Genomic DNA, 22,445 nt, shown 5'->3' on the forward strand with positions numbered 1-22,445 from the left:
AGGGGGTGATTCGTGTTCGGTATGACGCTTACCTGTTTTTTGTCCAATCCTCGCGAAGTCTCCCTTTAACATGTTGTCGATACTAGCTCCGAAAAGCTCGGGGCCGCTTGAATACTTCGTGTCAATTCAGTGATAGATAAGTGGAAGGCAGGTGTGCTTCGCTTTCTTAATTGTTGCGACAAGGATTCAAGAAGGACCAATACTGTGTTTTTCCGGTACCCACTCGATGACAGGCAAGTCACATCACCACCATATCACAGAATTTTCGGTTTTCACGTTTCTGATTCCTATTCTGGCCTCCCATGCTCAGGTATGAGCAATCAACTCATATCTGTCTCGGAAAAGCATCTGCATGGATAAGCCACTCTAAGTGGTTGGAGCATCTTGATCTTTCGGCATACCAGCTGCACAAGTTCCTCTGTGACGGGTCAACCAGACGCCTATACAAGCAGCAAAGGGACATGATCTCTGTCATGCTCAATGTGAGAATCTGTGTGTCTGTGCAGTCAATATACTGTTGCTCTACTGTGAAGTATTCCATGTGAGACATCAGCTACCAGTGAATGCAAAGTTGCTTCAGCATATCACTCGAACTCCAGAAACAATGTTCACGTCATGTTCGTGTTTGACGCACCCACAGCACAGTGCATATATGTGATTTGGAAATACCTATCCCGAAAAATAAAGCACAGAAACAGCCAACGCCCTTCCGTGTTTTGTTGTTTATTTCAATCGACGGGAACGAAAATCCACAACCACCCAGAACCGCTGAAGCGGGATAGAGGGAGAGAACAGATGAGAAGGGGTAAGCCTCGTCAGCGTCACACGTCACTCAGGGAGACAAAGAAAAGATAAGCAAAAAACTACTCAACCGTCGTCCAACGATTGGCCCGACGCTAAAGGTCACGTGAGTTTTTCACAACAATAGAATTACAATATACGTTCATTCCCCTAGTGCCGCCATCGCTTGACGGGAGCGAACGTAACTTGATCATGTGACTCCGCCTTAAGCGGTGTGCAGACAATCACGCAATAGGTATGCAAAACAAAATAGTCTAAGCTAGGCAGCGTTCCACAGCTACTTGCTTTAATATCAAATTATCAACTACAGATGCTGAGCAAAACTCTCGCAATACGCAACTTGAAAACGTGCAAGGCCTTGCGCTCTATCTCACACATGTGAGTTGTTCATGGTGGAACGACTTCCCAGAGCGAGGCGAGCGTGTAGCCTTCCTTCAGCTTTTCCATCGCCAATCCCAGCTCAGTGTTGTACACCACGTCACGGCACTTGACTTTGCTTTCTTCTGCCAGGTAGGCCTGTACCACAGTGCATTTTTAAGAAGTGACGCAGCAACTCCGTTTCAAACGCAATAATGTGGAACAGCAAGCAGAATGTAACATACCCAGCTTGTTACGTTACTAGTACGCAATATTCTTGAGAGATTTGTTAACTGAATGCTTCCAAATAAACTGACCCGTCACGCGGTCGTTCCTTGATTCAGAAAATTAATCAACTCGTTAGGAACAGCGCTTGCACCTGAGTCATCATCTCCCTCTTCTGATGGTTGCTCCCGAGGTGAGTTCGCTGTTTCTAAGCGGACATAATATACCCTGTCACACGGCCAGTCGTCAATCATAATTGAAGTCAATGGTCATTAGACATGCTCGAGCGCGCAATTTGTCAACCTGATGCTATGCTATTTGAGAAGTTGACGCGTTATGCACTTGGAGGCGCTGTTCAATGGGAATAGACCTTTCGATTAAAGTGCCCGCGCCCCCAAGTGAGCGGCGCAAGGCGTCCTGGGATGTTTGAGAGACACTACTCTGTTGTCTGCTTTTTCCTGACAGACCACGTGGGATGTCTAGGTATGCTTTTACACTGTGAACAATGAATGTCGCGTACTGTTGGTCTCCTTTGAGTGTTTAAGGCGTACAAAGAGCGCAGGCTTGCTCTTGAGAGCACTCGCTACCTCTTTCGCGTCCGGCGAATTCTAAAACAAAACGCAATCGAGCGATCCCTCTCACAGAGAGATGCAACCAGAGCGTCTGCAATCTGCATAGCGTCCGTGCATGCGCCGGCAGCAGCAAACAGCAAACTGGCGCTCCATCTTCCCATGATACCTCGGGCGCCAGAGGTGGGGCTGGCTTTTCTCAAAAGGTCTATTTTGGTAGTGTGCCTCTGTTACACAGAGCTAGCCAGCACCCTAGGAACTGGTTTCAGCGCCAACCACTAGAAGGGCAGCCTTTCTTTCTCTAGAAGGGCAGCCAACACAAGGGCGCAGAACCGAAATTCAACAACCAACACGGCGCCTGTGAGTCCTATTGCACAGCAAGAAAGTTTAAGAAAGTTTTTTGGGAACCTGTGAAACAATCAAACAGCGCCTCCCTTTATAAGACCGGAAAATTTCGATCATGTTAGCAAACTGTTGATGACCTGCACCATAATCAAGAGCCTAGAGACCCAGGGAGGCATATGTGTGTTAAGTGAAAACTATATACTAACTGCAAATGCGTCGTAGTGGCTCTCGGTTATCACTTGGCTTTCATCTTCCTCCATGGTTGGGCCCTTCTGGTCTGTCTCACCATACGGCTGCTAAACAAGAAGAAAAATAGCCGCTCGAGTCATTCACACAAAAAAATCACGAAAATCAAACAGCTCAGAACATACAGCCTATGCCTGGCGATTGCTATGCCTAAGAAATCACAGCAGAGGACAAAATGCAACATTACATCTTTCAAGTGTTGCTCCATGCAGAAATCGACTCCGAGCACCGGCCTAGCCTTGTGGACTTTATAGAGACTAGACAGTTCTCGGGACACCTCTTGAAGACGTTCTGCTGGGTCTACCTTGAAGCCGAGCACGTAGCCACCACTCTGGACAAACACAATTTACTACAGGGTGTTATATGAATCAAGCAGGACTGTCACGATCGGGATCACGATCACATCCCCGCACGCAATCCTCGAAAATCTCGAGGTACACTCTAAGAGAAAAAATGAGTAAAATGGGGAGCAATTGCAGCTTATAGTCCTATAGGCTGCAATTGCTCCCCATTTTAGTCCCCTAACCCCGACATTTACTCCCCAAGACTGCAAATTGTCATTGAACTTCGCAAATGGTCTTCCGAATGCAACAGTCTACGTAAATATGTGCTCTTGGTCAATTTGATGGCATAAGGCTGTATAACTCAGCCAACGTAGCAATTTCCGCTTACACAGAGCAATACCCCTGTCACACGGGCATTTGGATCCTTCTCGAATCCGATCTGCATCGAACTTCCCGAGCACGCTCGAGTTTTGACGCTGCTACACGGCCACTTTCAATGCACATTGAATGGTTGATCTGTGCAAATGAATAAACGGAACTCATTAATTTCGCGTTTCCTATAGAACAGCGATATTAGTGGTAATTTATCGTATACCGATGTAAGCATCATTTGTAGCTTCGCGCGCATGTCCGTCTTAAGTTATGACAGTTCACCGGGGTCGAGGATGCAAATGGCGGCCGTCGAGCTGTCTTGAAATTCTCAATCCTGTTATGGGAACTGTCTTGAGTCAAGTAGGATCAAAGTTCGATCCTGCTTGGAAGCGGCCGTGTAGCACCATCCGATCTGCATTGGGTTCAAGCAGGTTCGGTCGAGCAGGATCGAAAATGCCCGTGTGACAGGGGTATAAGAAAGAATTAGCGCTTCTTTCTTCGCAAATTGTGCCCTATGTATGTCGCAGAATTTTATATCACTCGATATATCTCTGTTGACGGTTTGATTCGAAGTATTTTCATACATGCAGACGAATTACGCACCTGGGACTCTTAAACCAGAGCGTGAAATGCAGTCTCCACTCTGTGATATTCATTTACTCCCGCGCATTTACTCCTGAAAGAGACCATTTTTTGTGGCAATGCATTTAGTCCCCAAAAGGAGTAAAATTACTCATTTTTTCCTTAGAGTGTAGCGCCGATGCTACCTCGAGATTTTTTTAGAAATGCGCGGGGGAATTCCTCCAACCGAAGAGCGGTCCGAGTCAAGGTCGATTTATAAAGCGCAAAACCGCCCTAGAGGAGCAGCTCCAGTCGAGTTCCGAGTGTTCGTCAATTCGGCCTTCTAGCTCTCCTCCCCTCATACTTGTTCTTAAGACTTTCCACTCTCCTTTAAAACAAGCACTCATGGGTTCCGTCACCGCACGACGCTTTTCTGTGCAGTACTTTCAGCAACAGTTCCATATCGCTCTTAGCACAGCTGACACGACTTCATCGTGGCATATCTCCCGGTCAGATTCAACGAAAAGCTCGCGCCTGAAAACAAAAAGAGCTCAGAAGTGTTTAAGCACGGCAAAGATTGCGTTCTATAACTTTAGTGGGACAACATATACTTCGCTATTGAAAGGCAATATCAACTTCTTGCAACAGTTTGACGACATGCAGCCTTCCAATATGCATTGCAGAGGTAGATGGAAAGGCAATAACGCGCTCAATGCCGCATGAACCTTGCTGAGACGGACAACATGGTGAGACAACAATTCCACTGGACTAAAATAGTACTTACAGATTCTGTCGTTTCAATGACAAGTGCGGTGCCGAACTTGGATTCCCGCGTCTTGATGCTAGACTGGTCACAGGAGTCATCGAAAACGGTGATTAATTTTTCGGAATAGCATTAAGGTCATGCCCCCCCCCCCCTATGTAATGACAAAAGATAAAGTCATGGTCAGTCAGGTAACTCAGTCATGATTATGTAAGGGAACTGTAGCGTACTGGAACAGCACGCCTAGATTACTCGTTATATATGATCGCGGAAAATCACGAAGGAACTTCTCTGGCGCAGCCCTCCGCGTCCCTTCTCAACCCCGCCAATTCCGAAGTACAAAGTACAGATACTTGGAACAAAACGTGTGGTGCGGGTGATGTGAATATCAACGGTTCCGATGAAGCCTCCGATAGCCTGTCGACAGTTTGTTTGTAATGTGGAGTGTTAAATGTTATGTCATCGTTGCCGGCATGGGCCTGGGATCGTGAGCGAGCTTCGTTCATTGTAGTTTTTCTGTCGATTAAACATTGTTTATCGCCCGTTATACGGATTCGTTCTTTGTTTTCTTGCAAAACTGGAGTAGCTTTTGCGCAATGCGCCACGCAATTAGGTCAGCCTTTCGCGGAGCTCATCAGCTTCTCCCTTTCCTCTTGTGCAGGTCGGAATAGTGTCATTGGATCGCTCTCAAATAAGATATCAGTACAACTACACTTGAGTCCCTTAGAAGTCGGCCCAAGAGGCACATTCCCCAGGGCGTCAGTCGCGATCTGTGAGGCCAACAACGGCGAGCCCTTTCACCGTCACCACCACCACCACCTGCACTTGAGGTCCATGTGGCTTCTACTAGCTCACATGGCTGAGTTGTTAGCGGGCCGGCCATGTCATGTCGGCACTGGGAGGTAACCAGGTTTTAATCCCGGTGTCGGCTGTGCTCTCGGGAGCTTTTTCGCGGGTTTTCCTCAGACGGCCCTCAGACGTATGTCGGCACAGTTCCCTTAAAAGTGGGCCCAGGACACGCATTCCCCCAGAGCCCTCAGTCGTGACGTTGCAAACCTCTGTGAGGCCGACAAACGCGAGCTCTTTCACTGGCAGTTTCCCTCGAGCTAGGACGAACTACAGGTACCATGTAAAATGTATGTGTCATTTGTTTCTTTTTTTTTGGGGGGGGGGGGGGGGGTCCGTTTGAATTTTACCTTCTTTTCTCTTTAGAAGAGTAGCGAGCCCAATATTGGCTCACCTCTCTCAACACTCGAAAAGAAGAAGAAATGTTTCGCCACATGCTCCTGTCACTTCCCCACATAGCCAAGAATACAATTCGAATTGGAATTTTACTGATTTTTGTTCTCTGTCATATTGCACTACGACTTCGGCTGAATAAAAACCCTAGGTGTGCTTTACTGCCGTTTTTATCAGTAGCGTAGGATGAACTAATGACACAAGAATTCTCTCACACTAAAAGTGAAAACGGTGAGAATAAAATGGGTTGCCAGACAACACCAAGAAATGCACTTTTATGTATTATTATATTTCAAACCCTCCGTGGACCACAGCGGGGAATTGCATATCAGGACGAAATTATGGAAACATGATACATACGTCACGCATTAGTGAATACATGGGGCAGCGAAAACAAAGGATAAAAGCACATGAAAAAATATGAGATAAATAGGTACTGAGGTGCATAACAGTGTAACACCGTTATCAAATGCGTTATCTTTGAAGGGAACCCCACTCACGTATTGTCTGTGAAAGAATTATTCTGAGCAAGTATGGCGTGATTTGATTTTTTTATGTCTACTTTCAATTTCAACGAACACGACACGAGAGCAGGCAGGTACAAGATATTACCGAAAAGAGTAAAATTGTGAAAAACCGTGCGTACGCCTTCTGAATAGCAGGTTACCCACGCGAGACTCTTCATTTAGTTTGATTGTTGTAGTGCGAAATTATGAACTCGACAGCACGATTCTGAATGCCTCGCTAACTCAGAAAGGTTGGTTGGTTGAGCAATCACATACTGTCACCTAAGGCGTACACTCTCAGAAAAAAAGGTATGATTTTCTACCCATTTCGGTAGAGCTGCATTGCAACCACATTTCTACTCCAACCAGTTTCACCTTTTGGGTATAACTGCAGAGTAGAAACAAAATGCAGAGTAGAATCTGTCGTTCTACCAGCTTGGGTAGGAAATTCTACCATTTTCTCTTAGAGCAAACGTGAGAGAGAGGAGAAAGGGAAAGACACGCCGCCGCTTATACCCGCGGGGGAGAAGTAGCGTGTGGAATGGCACGAAATGGTAGAAGTACCGTCCTGCTGCAACTGTGGGTAGGAAATTGTACCTTTTTTCTTAGAGTGTATGGTAGTTCTACATGCAGGCAATACATAAAACGTGTAAATATACTGTTCACTCACCATCTGAATATAAGGAAGACTGATGTTGAACGAGTCGTTCATGTTGGCGTGCCAGACGAGCCGGACGTTGGATATGTAGAAGGTTCCCAGATTCCCCTGGTCACTAGACAGGTTCCACACTCCCTGTACACGACTACAGATGTGTTCACCTGGCAGCACAATCAGCTGACCGCGCTGCAGGAGGGCTGCCCGCAGGCGAAGTTCCCGGTACGGCTTGCTGCTGTTGTATGACCTATGGGGAAAGGTGTATAAGGTGCGTGTATAAAGGCGTAAGTATAGTCGATAACGGTCAAAGTAGCTGTTCTGATTGAAAACACTTTCCAGGTGTACATCCGCTATTTGGCGCGGCAGATACTTCGAAGCTCTTGGTGTTATGTACCCACGCAAGGACATGTTGCTTTCTGATTACACTCTGAAATAATTATACGAGTATAATGCTTTCTGATTAACTTGAAGGCATTTAGAAGCTCCTACATGCAGCACCGGCATACTTCTCGAAACATCGCAAGCTACAAAGCTCGACCGGCCCCACCTATTACACGTATGTACATTTCGGTGTTCGTCAGCTACAACACCAGTTTATAGCACTGCACTGGAGCCCTGCGCCATCCGCGGATGGAAGCGGATATCCGCAAGTACCGTAATTTCACGCGTATTAGCCGCGGCTTATGCGCGATTTTCTTTCTCACGGGTGCTCTGCGACTTATCCAGCGGTGCGGCTTATCTGATGACTATTTTTTCCTGGTATTTTCCCCATACGTCAGTTTTAACGAAAGGGCCGGGCCGACAGTGTCTCTGGAACAGCACTGCCCTGCCGATGCACGAACAGTGCGTAACAGGGACGCGCCCACATTCGAGTAGAATAATCTTCCTGGTGCATTCCCCCAAGCAGCTTTAACGAAAGTGGTGACAGTGATTCACGTCAATTGGAAGACTACTGACCGATCAATCCATGAAAAACGCCCAACAAGGGCACAATCCGTACTTGGTAGAACTCAGAGCTGACCTCCTTTGTTGTACACTATGGACCACGGGGTTTATGGCCTTCTCTATGGTCTCCTTTGTTGTCCAAATCAGTCGTCTCGTATTGCCCGCGGCTTATCTGCGAGTGCGGCTTATCTGCCAGAAAATTTGCAAAACGTTCCTAAAAACGCGTCCTGCGGCTTATCTGCGGTGCGGCTTATACGCGTGAAATTACGGTATCTTGCGGATTCGGATGACAATTTAGCACTCACTGAGGTGTGCGGATCGGATGCGGATGGCGCGAGGTCGGATGCGGATCGGATGCGAATGCGAAGGCAGCGGATCGGTAGAGGATCGGATGCGGATATACCGCGCGTACTGTAATTTTTCCACAAGCAATTTATTTGTATTGCGCGCCGTTAGAGAGCGCATGCTCGGGTTCACGTTTGACCATCACGGCCAAGACGGGAGAGGAGGCACTCTGGCGTCTCGAAACGCGCTAGCACCGATGAGGTAGCGTTCCACGCGTTCCAGAAGTTTCTACATATCGCGTTTATTGAAAAGGTTTGCCTTTTCTTTTCGTCGTGAGTCCTTCCGTGACAGCATGGAGGCATCCGAAATTAAACCAACCTACTTCCGGCGGCGCGTCCTTGGAAACGTGCGGATTTTGCGGATCGGATGCGAATGGCGAGTTTTGCTCAGCGGATCGGATGCGGATGTAAACTGCTGTGTATCCTGCGTATGCGGATCGGATGCGGATAACGTGCGCGCGGATGCGGGTAGGATGTGATGCCAAAAGATCGATGACCTCTAGTGATGAAAGTGCCACATCCACTTCCTTCACAATGCCTTTGACACAAGTCAAATGAGGGGGGATGAAAGCCCTCGCTGGGCGTCCACCGAACGACGATATCCCGAGTAACGAGCGGACAACAGCAACATTTCAGGATCGACAGACAAGCCCGTCGCCTCCATACTGGCGCACTTCAGCGATGTCCCTATAGTCATCTGTAATACCTTCAAGGCATTGTGTGAGGAATTTATGGCTCTTCGCGCAAATGGAAGAGCCACTCAAGGGTCGTAGGACAACAGGGATTGATACCAGTCCATTATCGAGAAAGTGTTCTAAGGGGAATGATAAAATGTCCTGTGTTGCGGCCCAATACGGGTCACGCCCCCCGCCGGGCGGCATTGTGGAAGTCGCGCAAGCGCCGGCCAATCTCCCTTACCTCAGGCCGGAGGAGTGTTCCACCAAGGTATCTTCCACCCACTTATCAATGTAAGTCGGTTCTCCAAGCAAGGCAAGCAAGGCTTCAGCAAGCATCCGAACGTTCGAGTCTTCTTCTTCTGCTTCTATACGAGCTTTTTCCAATTTCAGGGCAGCTTCTCGCTGGCTGTAAGACACGAGTGTGCGTGCCGCTTCAGCATCCGCTCCAGCTTTAGTTGTTGCAACGCTCGTTGAGGAATTTGCATGGGATGCAGAAGACTGTCTTGATAAGCCAAATGAACTCACGGAGCCATCAGCGCGTCTGGTGCCTGTTTCGAGTTGATGCTCGATCCCAGCGAGTATTCCACAGACATGGTTATGCCTATCCTTGTCTATTGCGTTCTGTACGTCTCGCTCAGTAAGGCTTTCCTCAATGTTTGTTCTCGTCAGGAACGTAGTAAACTTCGCCGCTCGGAGCTTATAGCGCTTGTAGCAAAGCGTTGAGGTTTGCTAGCCCTTGCGACGAAGCCTCACGAGCATCTACCTTCTCTAGCTCCAGCTCGGTTTCCTCCCACGCCTTCTCCAATCGGGTGCGATGTTCGTCTCTCTCAAACTCGTAGTTATGCTGGGCTTTCTGGGACAGAGCTAGTCTCCGCTTAGGCTTTGCTCCCTGCACGTCGGCGACCGCCGTTGTAGACGATCTGTCGAGAGCTTCTCTCTCAGGTCTCGAAACAACTTCACCAGCACCTTTAACCTCCATTGGCTAGTATGCGCGCAGAGCCGGAGTTCTGAAGACGTAGCAGTGCGTTCTAAGAAAATACGTGAGCCGACCAACCTCGGATGCGCCCTGCTTCTGCTGTTTGGAGATGATATGGTGTCCTCTGGAAACAGCGTCGAAGATGAAAGTTCACTGAAGGATGAAGTGGCGTTATGCTGACCGTGATGGAAGACCCTGGGGCGATGACCAGCAGCCGAGTCGACAACCTTTTGTAGCCATTTTTTCACTATTCTGACCTCGTCTGAATGCTTCCAAGCTGAAGACTTGTCAGATAGCTAAACCAATTCAAAGCTCCAGTACATTAGGTGAAAAAATTATGCTATAATTCACCTTGCAGCCCTCATGGTCGCTCAATTCGAACGAAGAAAGAGAACACAAGACCTCTCGATATTCATGAACCCGAAAAAACGTAGAAGTAGAAGTGAAACACTAGCAATAATACCACAAGAACTGGTGGCGCCACCAAAGGAAAGAAAACAAAGGAAAACACCAGAAATACAAGCTGCGCAGGCAGAACACCCTCTAAAGAATGCCTCTCGAAAGAACACCTCCGTAGGGTTTCTGTTGTGACACCACGTTCTTTTTAATTAACCCCGCAACATCTGCTCTGGATAGGGCGTCGGCCACCTTGTTAAGTTTTCCTTTTTGTTGGCAAGCCCTATCGCCATCACCACCACCACCACCACCACCACCACCTTTTCGTTGAGTTACCTCAAAGCGAAAGCTTTGCACTCTGAGCACCCTTCTTGCCAGTCTACCCTAGAGACGCGAACCCCCCCCCCCCACACACACACACACAAAAAAAAAAAACGGAAATTTTTGGGGAAAAGCTTTTCGTTTTTTTTCCCTCTCCGAAAAAAATAGCCCAAACTTTTCAGGTGAGAAAATTCAAAAATGTAAATTTTCTCGCCTTCCACGCGTTCCAACTCGCCAACAATGCCTTAGGTGCCCCTAATCCGCCAACAACCACCAACTTAGAGCTCCGTCTGACCGCTCCCAGCGATCGTCATCGCGTTCACACAGTGTCGGAGTTCTGGTCGGAGTGGACGGGTTGTTCTCTAATACTTAACTATCGCTGAGTGGACAGCAGTCTCATGGGCTGGTCTGCTCTGCATTTATGCCTAGAGGATGAGCAGCACTAAACTTTCTAGCTCATTCTATGCTGTGGTTTGGCCGGCAGTGCTTCGACTCAGCAGTAACCGCATTTGTTTCCATTTTCTCAATTTTTTTTCAAAAAAAAAACGGAAGAAACCGGTTTTTTTCGGGCGATTCAAAATTTCCGGAAATTTTGCATCTCTGTATAGTCTACCCTATAGTGGATGCTTTGAGAACAACCCCCGGAGAGCTGCATGATCAGTGACCACGTGAGTTTTAAGTCTCTCACTATCTGGTTGCCACTTTTCGAGTGCCCAGATGACGGCCGAACATTCTTTTTCAGTGACGCTGTACTTCACTTCAGTGCCGGATAGAGTCAGGCTGCCATATGCAATCACCTCCCTTGTGTGATTTCTGCGAAACCAAATCACCATCTAAATCATGCCAACATGATATTTTGAGATCGTGAGAACACTGCGAAACTCCAGAAATTTGGGAGTGGGAAACTAAAAAACCTCAGCAGTTGAAAAAAAAATCCTCTGAATTCTTTGTGCACTCAAGTTCCATTTTGCTTGTTCTTTGTATTTTATACAATAACAAAGCGCTGTAAGGTTGTTATAGGGGCCGTAAACAGGCCACCAAACATTTCTGAAATAATGATACCCCATGAAAGAACGCAGCTCATAATACCCAAATATACATACACTGCCAAGGCAGCTGGTTTCGGAATCAAACCTCCCATGGGACCCGTGCGCCGCGCCGCGGTGGGAAATTATGCGGCGAATTGTGGGCCGCGTTCCTCTGTGTCGAGTTCGGTCTCCTCTCTACTCCGCGATCACTGGCTCAGGGTTACCAGAACAGCCCGCAGTAACTTATGCCGGTCGTTTACTATGTTCACTAGAATACCACCTTGAATATCTCGTTCTAAAATTGGTTTCCACCGGCCGACGATGAAGATATTTTGTCACACTCGCATTGTGAGCACATTCGCAAGTATGACTGCAAGAATATTTGACATGGTCATCAATGGCAACAGGAAATGAACAGTGCGTGCAGCACGCGGCAGATATGGTCGTGAATGCTCAGCTCGATTTACAGAAAGATTAATTTGTGGCTGAGACCGGACGAACATGTTGTTCTCGTGGAAAGACACCTGGAAGATCTTCGGGGCAACGAGACAGCAAAGATCCTGGCAGCCGCTGCTTTCTTGGAGAGTGTCTTACCAGCCCTGGGAAATAAGCTAACGATGTACCATAGCGGCATCGTCTGCGCCGCATATGCGCACCTTGCGCATCCGGACAAGGCAATTCGTTTCAAGATGTCTGATCTTCTTGTGGTCATGATTCAAGTGGACATGTCTTCAAACACTCAACTACTTCTATTGCTTGCGAATGAAGCCCAACCTGTGCAACTGTCAGGGATACTCACCGTTCTGTGCAGGGTGTTGGGCAAGGACCGCAGCATGAAGGAATTTCCCAGTCGACAGGTGCTCAGCTTGTTTGAATCGCTTTTAGACAGTAGAGACGACACCATAAGGGGGAAAGCCCTCGCAGGCAGCCAGCTTTTGGACTATTACTTTAAGAGTGGCTAAAGCGGAAATATACCTGGTCACGGCTGAGGAAGTTCTCGTGTCGTTTATTATTATTTTTTTGTCGCTTACTTGGTGGATCAGGGCACAATCATATATTGTATATTGAATTCATTTTAGCTCACTCAGAAAATTGGGGGAACCCAGGACAAAAAGCTGCACAGTGTAGCTTGACAAAGTCCCTGAACCCTTGGTCTTGCCAGTGGTGTAGAAATAAAAAGACGGTGAAAAGGCACAGGCGAACCTACAATCTTGCATGTGGGTGATACATGCCGCTTAATTCAGCCTCGCGATACGCACACCAAAAAAGTATAAATTGACAACACAAGAAAGTGTGCTGGGTACACGTCACAGGCAAGTGCCTGAGAGGGTGAATACTACACAAGATATGCAGTATTCAAACATTAACAAGTCTGCCCCTCTCAACGCTTAATATTTGAGGGATTTGACAACAACAGCATAGGCATCTGGTAAGTAATTTTCTGTTTCCCGTAGTTTGTCCTTGAAAAACGTACCTCCCAGTGCGGGAGATCACGTACATTATATGTCAGTGCTCATGGCTTAAGGTTGGTTGTGTGGAGGAAGACATAATTGTGAGACCCTACCGCACCTTTGTATGTGACCGCAAGCCTGTACTTGTAAGGAACCTGTATAGGGACAATTTTCAGTTTCAGGAAAATATTAGTCAAATCTTGCGCTATGGGCACATTAGCAATGCCCCGAACTGCTTTCTTTTGAACAACAGATATCATATGTAAGTTCCCTTGCGTAGTAGTGCCCCATGCTAGGGAACAGTAATACAAGTGCGTCAGAAAGAGCGCGTTATAAACCAGTAATCGCACTTTTTCAAGTAAGATAAATTTGTTACGATTTATCACCCCCCGCAGTTCGAGCTATTTTGGACTGGAGGTGAACAACATTGTCGTCCGAAGTCAAGTATTCATTATACAGTGACTCTACATTGAAATATACTCTAAGAATTTTTACACCTGTCGTGATTTCAACTACATCAGAATTGACAATTATGTCAGCAGATGGAGTTACTCTCGTATTTTTGGCCCTAAATATCACCGCCTTAGCCTTCTTTACGTTGACCTTTAATTTATTTAAAAGCGTCCACTCATAAAGTACTGCCAAATCGGCGTTTGCCCGCATCATTAGGTCATCAATGGTCATTAGGACATCAATCAATCACGAAAGCCATTCTAAAAACAAAGTTCGTTGCCATCTTATACTCAACTATTTCCTAACAGCTAACTCAACTATTTCCTAACAGGTTGCATCATGGTGGACTGTTTGTCAACTCCCTTCAACGACTATAGGAAATAAAACCAATGCAGCAGTTCAGAACAAGTGAAATCACATTGGGTAAAAATAAGCCTGGGCAAGTAGATTGTAGATTGCTTTCCAAAATACGAGTCAATTTAATATCAGTAATAAAGCAATCAGGCACAATATAATTTTCTGTAAAAACGAAGCTCGCAAGAAGGAAATATACAGGGTGTTTCTCTTTTTATGAAAACAATTATGAGAGCAGCATAAATACTTTTTTTGCGAGAAGGATATACTACCACGCATGCGGGGGTTCCCTCAAGTGAGTAACCGAATGCTCTTTGGAGCAAAAGTCAGAATGGGAGACAATCATCGTTGAAAGTTGTTCTATATCCATGGGAGTATTTTGCTGAAGGGAGTACATTGTACGTGTGCGATGGAGATGATTGGGTTCGATGGAGATGATGAAGGAAGTGCGGTAAGGACGTACATGCCTCACACATAGGACGACCCTATATCCCATTCGAACGGCAAGAAAATTTATGATTCCAATCCTAAGGACTGACTACGGTAAACAGAGCATGTCATAGGTGATACCACTCTTTCATAGTAAGTTTAACCACCTTCTAACACAGCACTATACGGACGCGCAGTTTAAATGCATGTTGCGCGTTTACCTTGAAGGAAATGTCAACAATTCTGTTTAAACTGCCTTTATACTATCACCATCGTCAACAGCAAAACTATCATCCGTGATTCATAAAACCTTGGTTATCTTCCGAATGATTCAGAGCTCATTATAGTGCTTGTTGTACGCTGTAGAGTTGATATATGTATCGTTAACAAGCAGTATTACACTTGTCTGCAATGCATATTGCTGTAAATCTAGTCACTGATTGGTACTTGTTTTATTCATTTTCGTTTGCATGTTGTGTCGGTCCAGCTACCTTGTCAGGCTTCTGCCTGCTGCAGCTGATCCAGATTTCTGTAAGACCAGAAATCGAAGAGTAATTAAAAAACCTACACTGAAAGAGTTTCTTCCGTCAGCTCTCTCAACACGAGACAATTGACGTTCTGAAGCTGGAACAGGCAGAAAGGACAAATACATACAAAAGCCTCAAGTGGCTAAGAAATGAATGATGAACTATGAACCGGTATTCCAGAAGATGTGTGTTCGAATGCTATAGCTAGCTATCGTTTTCAATGACTTACATCTTTCATCATTAATCTCTCGACACTTTTGTAAACACAAGCAATTTCCCCCGGGTGATCACCGCTTCAATTGAATGATTATCACAAGTTTGCAGATTGGAGTGTCCATTTAAAACAAGAATCCGAGAGAAATTGTAATGATAAGTGACCATGAAAAATGCAAAACTGGTATTTACGAGGCTTTGCAGAACTAACTCCTTTTTCCAGGTGTTAATTATCACTCATATCAAGTCATAGCTTGGGAGTCTTTCAAGTAAAACTTTGCATTGCACATGATGGGAAGATTACCGTCCTAGGTAACATTTTAGTCCGTTTCTGCATGCGTTAGTCTCGTAGAGGTACAAACCCCCAAGGACTTGCATGAGCGTCACATTGACGCTACCTGGGAATATGAAGCACCTTTGGACACAGTCAGTGGGAAGGACGGTGTGGATACATCCAAAGGGCCAAAGACGCGAGAGTAGAAAATTTCAGTTCTATTTGGGTTGCTTTCTTCTCCAACCCAGCCCAGCCCCATAGACGGACGTTGAAATCAATTTGAAGGAATTTCAGTTCTATTTGACCTGCTTCCTTGTCCAACCCAGCCAAGCCCCATAGACGGACGTTGAAACCAATTTGAAGGAATTTCAGTTCTATTTGGCCTGCTTCCTTGTCCAACCCAGCCAAGCCCCATAGACGGACGTTGAAACCAATTTGAAGGAATTTCAGTTCTATTTGGCCTGCTTCCTTCTCCAACCCAGCCCAGCCCCATAGACGGACGTTGAAACCAATTTGAAGGAATTTCAGTTCTATTTGGCCAGCTTCCTTCTCCCACCCAGCCCAGCCCCATAGACGGACGTTGAAACCAATTTGAAGGAAGTTCAGTTCTATTTGGCCTGCTTCCTTCTCCAACCCAGCCAAGCCCCATAGACGGACGTTGAAACCAATTTGAAGGAATTTCAGTTCTATTTGGCCTGCTTCCTTCTCCAACCCAGCCCAGCCCCATAGACGGACGTTGAAACCAATTTGAAGGAATTTCAGTTCTATTTGGCCAGCTTCCTTCTCCCACCCAGCCCAGCCCCATAGACGGACGTTGAAACCAATTTGAAGGAAGTTCAGTTCTATTTGGCCTGCTTCCTTCTCCAACCCAGCCAAGCCCCATAGACGGACGTTGAAACCAATTTGAAGGAATTTCAGTTCTATTTGGCCTGCTTTCTTCTCCAACCAAGCCAAGCCCCATTGACGGACGTTGAAACCAATTTGAAGGAATTTCAGTTCTACTTGGCCTGCTTCCTTCTCCAACCCAGCCCAGCCCCATAGACGGACGTTGAAACCAATTTGAAGGAATTTCAGTTCTATTCGGCCTGCTTCCTTCTCCAACCCAGCCCAGCCCCATAGACGGACGTTGAAACCAATTTGAAGGAATTTCAGTTCTATTTGGCCTGCTTTCTTCTCCAACCCAGCCCAGCCCCATTGACGGACGTTGAAACCAATTTGAAGGAATTTGAGTTCTATTTGGCCTGCTTCCTTCTCCAACCCAGCCCAGCCCCATAGACGGACGTTGAAACCAATTTGAAGGAATTTCAGTTCTATTTGGCCAGCTTCCTTCTCCCACCCAGCCCAGCCCCACAGACGGACGTTGAAACCAGTATGATCGAATTTGAGTTCTATTTGGCCTGCTTTCTTCTCCAACCCAGCCCAGCCCCATAGACGGACGTCGAAATCAATTTGAAGGAATTTCAGTTGTATTTGGCCTGCTTCCTTCTCCAACCCAGCCCAGCACCATAGACGGACGTTGAAACCAGTATGAAGGAATTTCAGTTCTATTTGGCCTGCTTTCTTCTCCAACCCAGCCCAGCCCCATAGACGGACGTTGAAACCAATTTGAAGGAATTTGAGTTCTATTTGGCCTGCTTTCTTCTCCAACTCAGCCCAGCCCCACAGACGGACGTTGAAACCAATTTGAAGGAATTTCAGTTCTATTTGTCCGGCTTTCTTCTCCAACCCAGCCCAGCCCCACAGACGGACGTTGAAACCAATTTGAAGGAATTTCAGTTCTATTTGGCCTGCTTTCTTCTCCAACCCAGCCCAGCCCCACAGACGGACGTTGAAACCAATTTGAAGGAATTTGTGTTCTATTGGCCTGCTTTCTTCTCCAAACCAGCCCAGCCCCAAGGACGGACGTTGAAATCAATTTGAAGGAATTTCAGTTCTATTTGGCCTGCTTCCTTCTCCAACCCAGCCCAGCCCCACAGACGGACGTTGAAACCAGTATGAACGAATTTGTGTTCTATTTGGCCTGCTTTCTTCTCCAACCCAGCCCAGCCCCACAGAGGGACGTTGAATCCAGTATGAACGAATTTGAGTTCTATTTGGCCTGCTTTCTTCTCCAACCCAGCCCAGCCCCATAGACGGACGTCGAAATCAATTTGAAGGAATTTCAGTTCTATTTAGCCTGCTTCCTTCTCCAACCCAGCCCAGCACCATAGACGGACGTTGAAACCAGTATGAAGGAATTTCAGTTCTATTTGGCCTGCTTTCTTCTCCAACCCAGCCCAGCCCCATAGACGGACGTTGAAACCAATTTGAAGGAATTTGAGTTCTATTTGGCCTGCTTCCTTCTCCAACCCAGCCCAGCCCCACAGACGGACGTTGAAACCAGTATGAAGGAATTTCAGTTCTATTTGGCCTGCTTTCTTCTCCAACCCAGCCCAGCCCCATAGACGGACGTCGAAATCAATTTGAAGGAATTTCAGTTCTATTTGGCCTGCTTCCTTCTCCAACCCAGCCCAGCACCATAGACGGACGTTGAAACCAGTATGAAGGAATTTCAGTTCTATTTGTCCGGCTTTCTTCTCCAACCCAGCCCAGCCCCATAGATGGACGTTGAAACCAATTTGAAGGAATTTCAGTTCTATTTGGCCTGCTTTCTTCTCCAACCCAGCCCAGCCCCACAGACGGACGTTGAAACCAATTTGAAGGAATTTGTGTTCTATTTGGCCTGCTTTCTTCTCCAACCCAGCCCAGCCGCATAGACGGACGTTGAAATCAATTTGAAGGAATTTCAGTTCTATTTGGCCTGCTTCCTTCTCCAATCCAGCCCAGCCCCACAGACGGACGTTGAAACCAGTATGAAGGAATTTCAGTTCTATTTGGCCTGCTTTCTTCTCCAACCCAGCTAGCCCCATAGACGGACGTTGAAACCAATTTGAAGGAATTTCAGTTCTATTTGGCCTGCTTTCTTCTCCAACCCAGCCCAGCCCCACAGACGGACGTTGAAACCAATTTGAAGGAATTTGTGTTCTATTTGGCCTGCTTTCTTCTCCAACCCAGCCCAGCCCCAAGGACGGACGTTGAAATCAATTTGAAGGAATTTCAGTTCTATTTGGCCTGCTTCCTTCTCCAACCCAGCCCAGCCCCACAGACGGACGTTGAAACCAGTATGAAGGAATTTCAGTTCTATTTGGCCTGCTTTCTTCTCCAACCCAGCCCAGCCCCATAGACGGACGTCGAAATCAATTTGAAGGAATTTCAGTTCTATTTAGCCTGCTTCCTTCTCCAACCCAGCCCAGCACCATAGACGGACGTTGAAACCAGTCTGAAGGAATTTCAGTTCTATTTGGCCTGCTTTCTTCTCCAACCCAGCCCAGCCCGAGAGAGGACGTTGAAACCAATTTGAAGGAATTTGAGTTCTATTTGGCCTGCTTTCTTCTCCAACCCAGCCCAGCCCTATAGACGGACGTTGAAACCAGTCTGAAGGAATTTCATTTCTATTTGGCCTGCTTTCTTCTCCAACCCAGCCCAGCCCTATAGACGGACGTTGAAACCAGTCTGAAGGAATTTCATTTCTATTTGGCCTGCTTTCTTCTCCAACCCAGCCCAGCCCTATAGACGGACGTTGAAACCAATTTGAAGGAATTTGAGTTCTATTTGGCCTGCTTTCTTCTCCAACCCAGCCCAGCCCTATAGATGGACGTTGAAACCAATTTGAAGGAATTTCAGTTCTATTTGGCCTGCTTTCTTCTCCAACCCAGCCCAGCCCTATAGACGGACGTTGAAACCAATTTGAAGAAATTTCAGTTCTATTTGGCCTGCTTTCTTCTCCAACCCAGCCCAGCCCTATAGACGGACGTTGAAACCAATTTGAAGAAATTTCAGTTCTATTTGGCCTGCTTTCTTCTCCAACCCAGCCCAGCCCCATAGGCGGAGGTTGAAACCAATTTGAAGGAATTTCAGTTCTATTTGGCCTGCTTTCTTCTCCAACCCAGCCCAGCCCCATAGACGGACGTTGAAACCAATTTGAAGAAATTTCAGTTCTATTTGGCCTGCTTTCTTCTCCAACCCAGCCCAGCCCTATAGACGGACGTTGAAACCAATTTGAAGGAATTTGAGTTCTATTTGGCCTGCTTTCTTCTCCAACCCAGCCCAGCCCTATAGACGGACGTTGAAACCAGTCTGAAGGAATTTCAGTTCTATTTGGCCTGCTTTCTTCTCCAACCCAGCTAGCCCCATAGATGGACGTTGAAACCAATTTGAAGGAATTTCAGTTCTATTTGGCCTGCTTTCTTCTCCAACCCAGCCCAGCCCTATAGACGGACATTGAAACCAATTTGAAGAAATTTCAGTTCTATTTGGCCTGCTTTCTTCTCCAACCCAGCCCAGCCCCATAGGCGGAGGTTGAAACCAATTTGAAGGAATTTCAGTTCTATTTGGCCTGCTTTCTTCTCCAACCCAGCCCAGCCCTATAGACGGACGTTGAAACCAATTTGAAGAAATTTCAGTTCTATTTGGCCTGCTTTCTTCTCCAACCCAGCCCAGCCCCATAGGCGGAGGTTGAAACCAATTTGAAGGAATTTGAGTTCTATTTGGCCTGCTTTCTTCTCCAACCCAGCTCGCCCCATAGATGGACGTTGAAACCAATTTGAAGGAATTTCAGTTCTATTTGGCCTGCTTTCTTCTCCAACCCAGCCCTATAGACGGACGTTGAAACCAATTTGAAGAAATTTCAGTTCTATTTTGCCTGCTTTCTTCTCCAACCCAGCCCAGCCCCATCGACGGACGTTGAAACCAATTTGAAGGAATTTCAGTTCTATCTGGCCCGCATTCTTCTCCAACCCAGCCCAGCCGCATAGACGGACGTTGAAATCAATTAGAAAGAATTTCAGTTCTATTTGGCCTGCTTTCTTCTCCAACCCAGCTCGCCCCATAGATGGACGTTGAAACCAATTTGAAGGAATTTCAGTTCTATTTTGCCTGCTTTCTTCTCCAACCCAGCTCGCCCCATAGATGGACGTTGAAACCAATTTGAAGGAATTTCAGTTCTATTTGGCCTGCTTTCTTCTCCAACCCAGCTCGCCCCATAGATGGACGTTGAAACCAATTTGAAGAAATTTCAGTTCTATTTTGCCTGCTTTCTTCTCCAACCCAGCCCAGCCCCATCGACGGACGTTGAAACCAATTTGAAGGAATTTCAGTTCTATCTGGCCCGCATTCTTCTCCAACCCAGCCCAGCCGCATAGACGGACGTTGAAATCAATTAGAAAGAATTTCAGTTCTATTTGGCCTGCTTTCTTCTCCAACCCAGCTCGCCCCATAGATGGACGTTGAAACCAATTTGAAGGAATTTCAGTTCTATTTGGCCTGCTTTCTTCTCCAACCCAGCCCTATAGACGGACGTTGAAACCAATTTGAAGAAATTTCAGTTCTATTTTGCCTGCTTTCTTCTCCAACCCAGCCCAGCCCCATCGACGGACGTTGAAACCAATTTGAAGGAATTTCAGTTCTATCTGGCCCGCATTCTTCTCCAACCCAGCCCAGCCGCATAGACGGACGTTGAAATCAATTAGAAAGAATTTCAGTTCTATTTGGCCTGCTTTCTTCTCCTACCTAGCCCAATCCCATACACGGACGTTGAAACTGCTTTGAAGGAACCAAGAGAATGGATGGCCTGAGAAAGACAGTGATTCCCGAGACTGCATTCATGGTGCCATGATGCCAGGCCATGTTCTGTTTTTCGTACCGGTGGCATGCCATAAATGTGGCAAGAAAGATTCGATCTCCGCTGGAAAGACCAGCGAAGGAGCAGCCCAACATGAGCACGAGAAAGCTTTTATGGAGAGTCATTGCGAACAGAAATGCCAACTGGATGAGAAAACTCACTGGCATGGCTCAGACACTGCTCAGTATCTGCACATAATTGATATTTAGATACCAGGACGGACTACACCGCAAAACTACATAGATATTCAGGACGTCTCTTATCGACGGAACGTAGATTACTCATAGAACTGAGTTGCGGAAAATAATAAATCCGTGTGTTCTTTTATGAATGAGTTAGTCTCCGACGAATTATACTTACATTGCGGCAGCAGTAAACATCGTTTGAGGCGCGCAAGAATGGAAAGAGCGATTTAACCGCAACTGTCTGATCTCTCGGTAGCCTATTTTCGAAGGACTCACTTTATGTGCACACATCTGTCAAGCCACATGCGTTCACGGTCAGCGCGTCTCCGGATCACTAAAAGTGTTCGTGCCGGCGTTCTCTCCGGATGCTATCAAGTCGGGTTCCCCGTCTTTCTGAAATATCGGGAGCTGCCAGATCCGGTTTGCTAAAACTCTTTTATAGAACTGCGAATTCTCGAAACGGACCTGCACGTAGCTTTAAAGGAGTAGAGAGGACCACCCAAAATATTTTCAGTCTAAGACATCTCATGGATATATATACGCTAACTTGCCGAACAGCACAAAACGTTCCCATGCATGCAGTTTTTACCGAAAAAGAAAAAAAAAACGTACACAAACGTAGCCGCCCTGGTTCATTCTTCGCTCGCCACCCGGAGTGCCACAAGGAGGAGAGGGACGACTTATGACGTCATAACTTCTTAGCAGTCAGTGGAGGTCCGCGCCTCTCTCTCTCTCTTTTTTTTTTTTTTGTGTGTGCGAGGATTTTTTTCTTTTGTAGTCGGTGAACCTGCTCCCTCGGCAGGGGTAGAGTCACTCAGTAACTCTACCTCTACTTAGTCATTTGATGACTCTAGGCAGGGGGAGGGGATTAGGAGTTGAAAAGGTGAGCATGGAGATGGTGAATTATATTATCGCGCGGGTGTTTCCCTGTGGGCAATGCTTCTTTAGAGCTGCGAACCGCTGACTAGCAGACGATACTCTGAACCGATCATCGTGGCCGCACCTTATAGCGTCAGCGCAAGGTGACGCGTTAGTATACTGCTCTCCCCCACCATTGCGCACGGTCGCTTTTTCCGGCGTACTTTAAATTCAATTTCTGCGATAATTATGGCTCTGTGGGGTGAATTACATCTCATGGTGCTGTTTACTGGCACACTTAAGCGTTTCGTAGAGAGAAAACAAGGTATTAAAAATGACTTCTTTGCTGCTTAAGACCCAACCCCGTACGGC

At 46.7% G+C, this 22,445-nt stretch overlaps 1 protein-coding gene across 1 annotated transcript in view; it reads right to left on the minus strand.

The window, feature by feature from the left end:
- Positions 1–1,054: 1,054 nt before the first annotated feature.
- Positions 1,055–22,445, minus strand: part of LOC135366416 (Bardet-Biedl syndrome 5 protein homolog) — a 58,411-nt gene continuing 37,020 nt past the window's right edge. The window contains exons 7-11 of the mRNA XM_064599102.1: positions 6,939–7,170; positions 4,545–4,607; positions 2,731–2,874; positions 2,504–2,593; positions 1,055–1,317 (exon numbers count right to left, since the gene is read on the minus strand). Coding sequence (XP_064455172.1) covers positions 1,189–1,317; positions 2,504–2,593; positions 2,731–2,874; positions 4,545–4,607; positions 6,939–7,170 — 658 coding nt within the window. The 3' untranslated portion in view covers positions 1,055–1,188. The remainder of the gene's footprint in view (positions 1,318–2,503; positions 2,594–2,730; positions 2,875–4,544; positions 4,608–6,938; positions 7,171–22,445) is intronic.

This window comes from Ornithodoros turicata, chromosome 8 (assembly GCF_037126465.1).
Source record: "Ornithodoros turicata isolate Travis chromosome 8, ASM3712646v1, whole genome shotgun sequence".
Lineage (NCBI taxonomy): Eukaryota > Metazoa > Arthropoda > Arachnida > Ixodida > Argasidae > Ornithodoros > Ornithodoros turicata.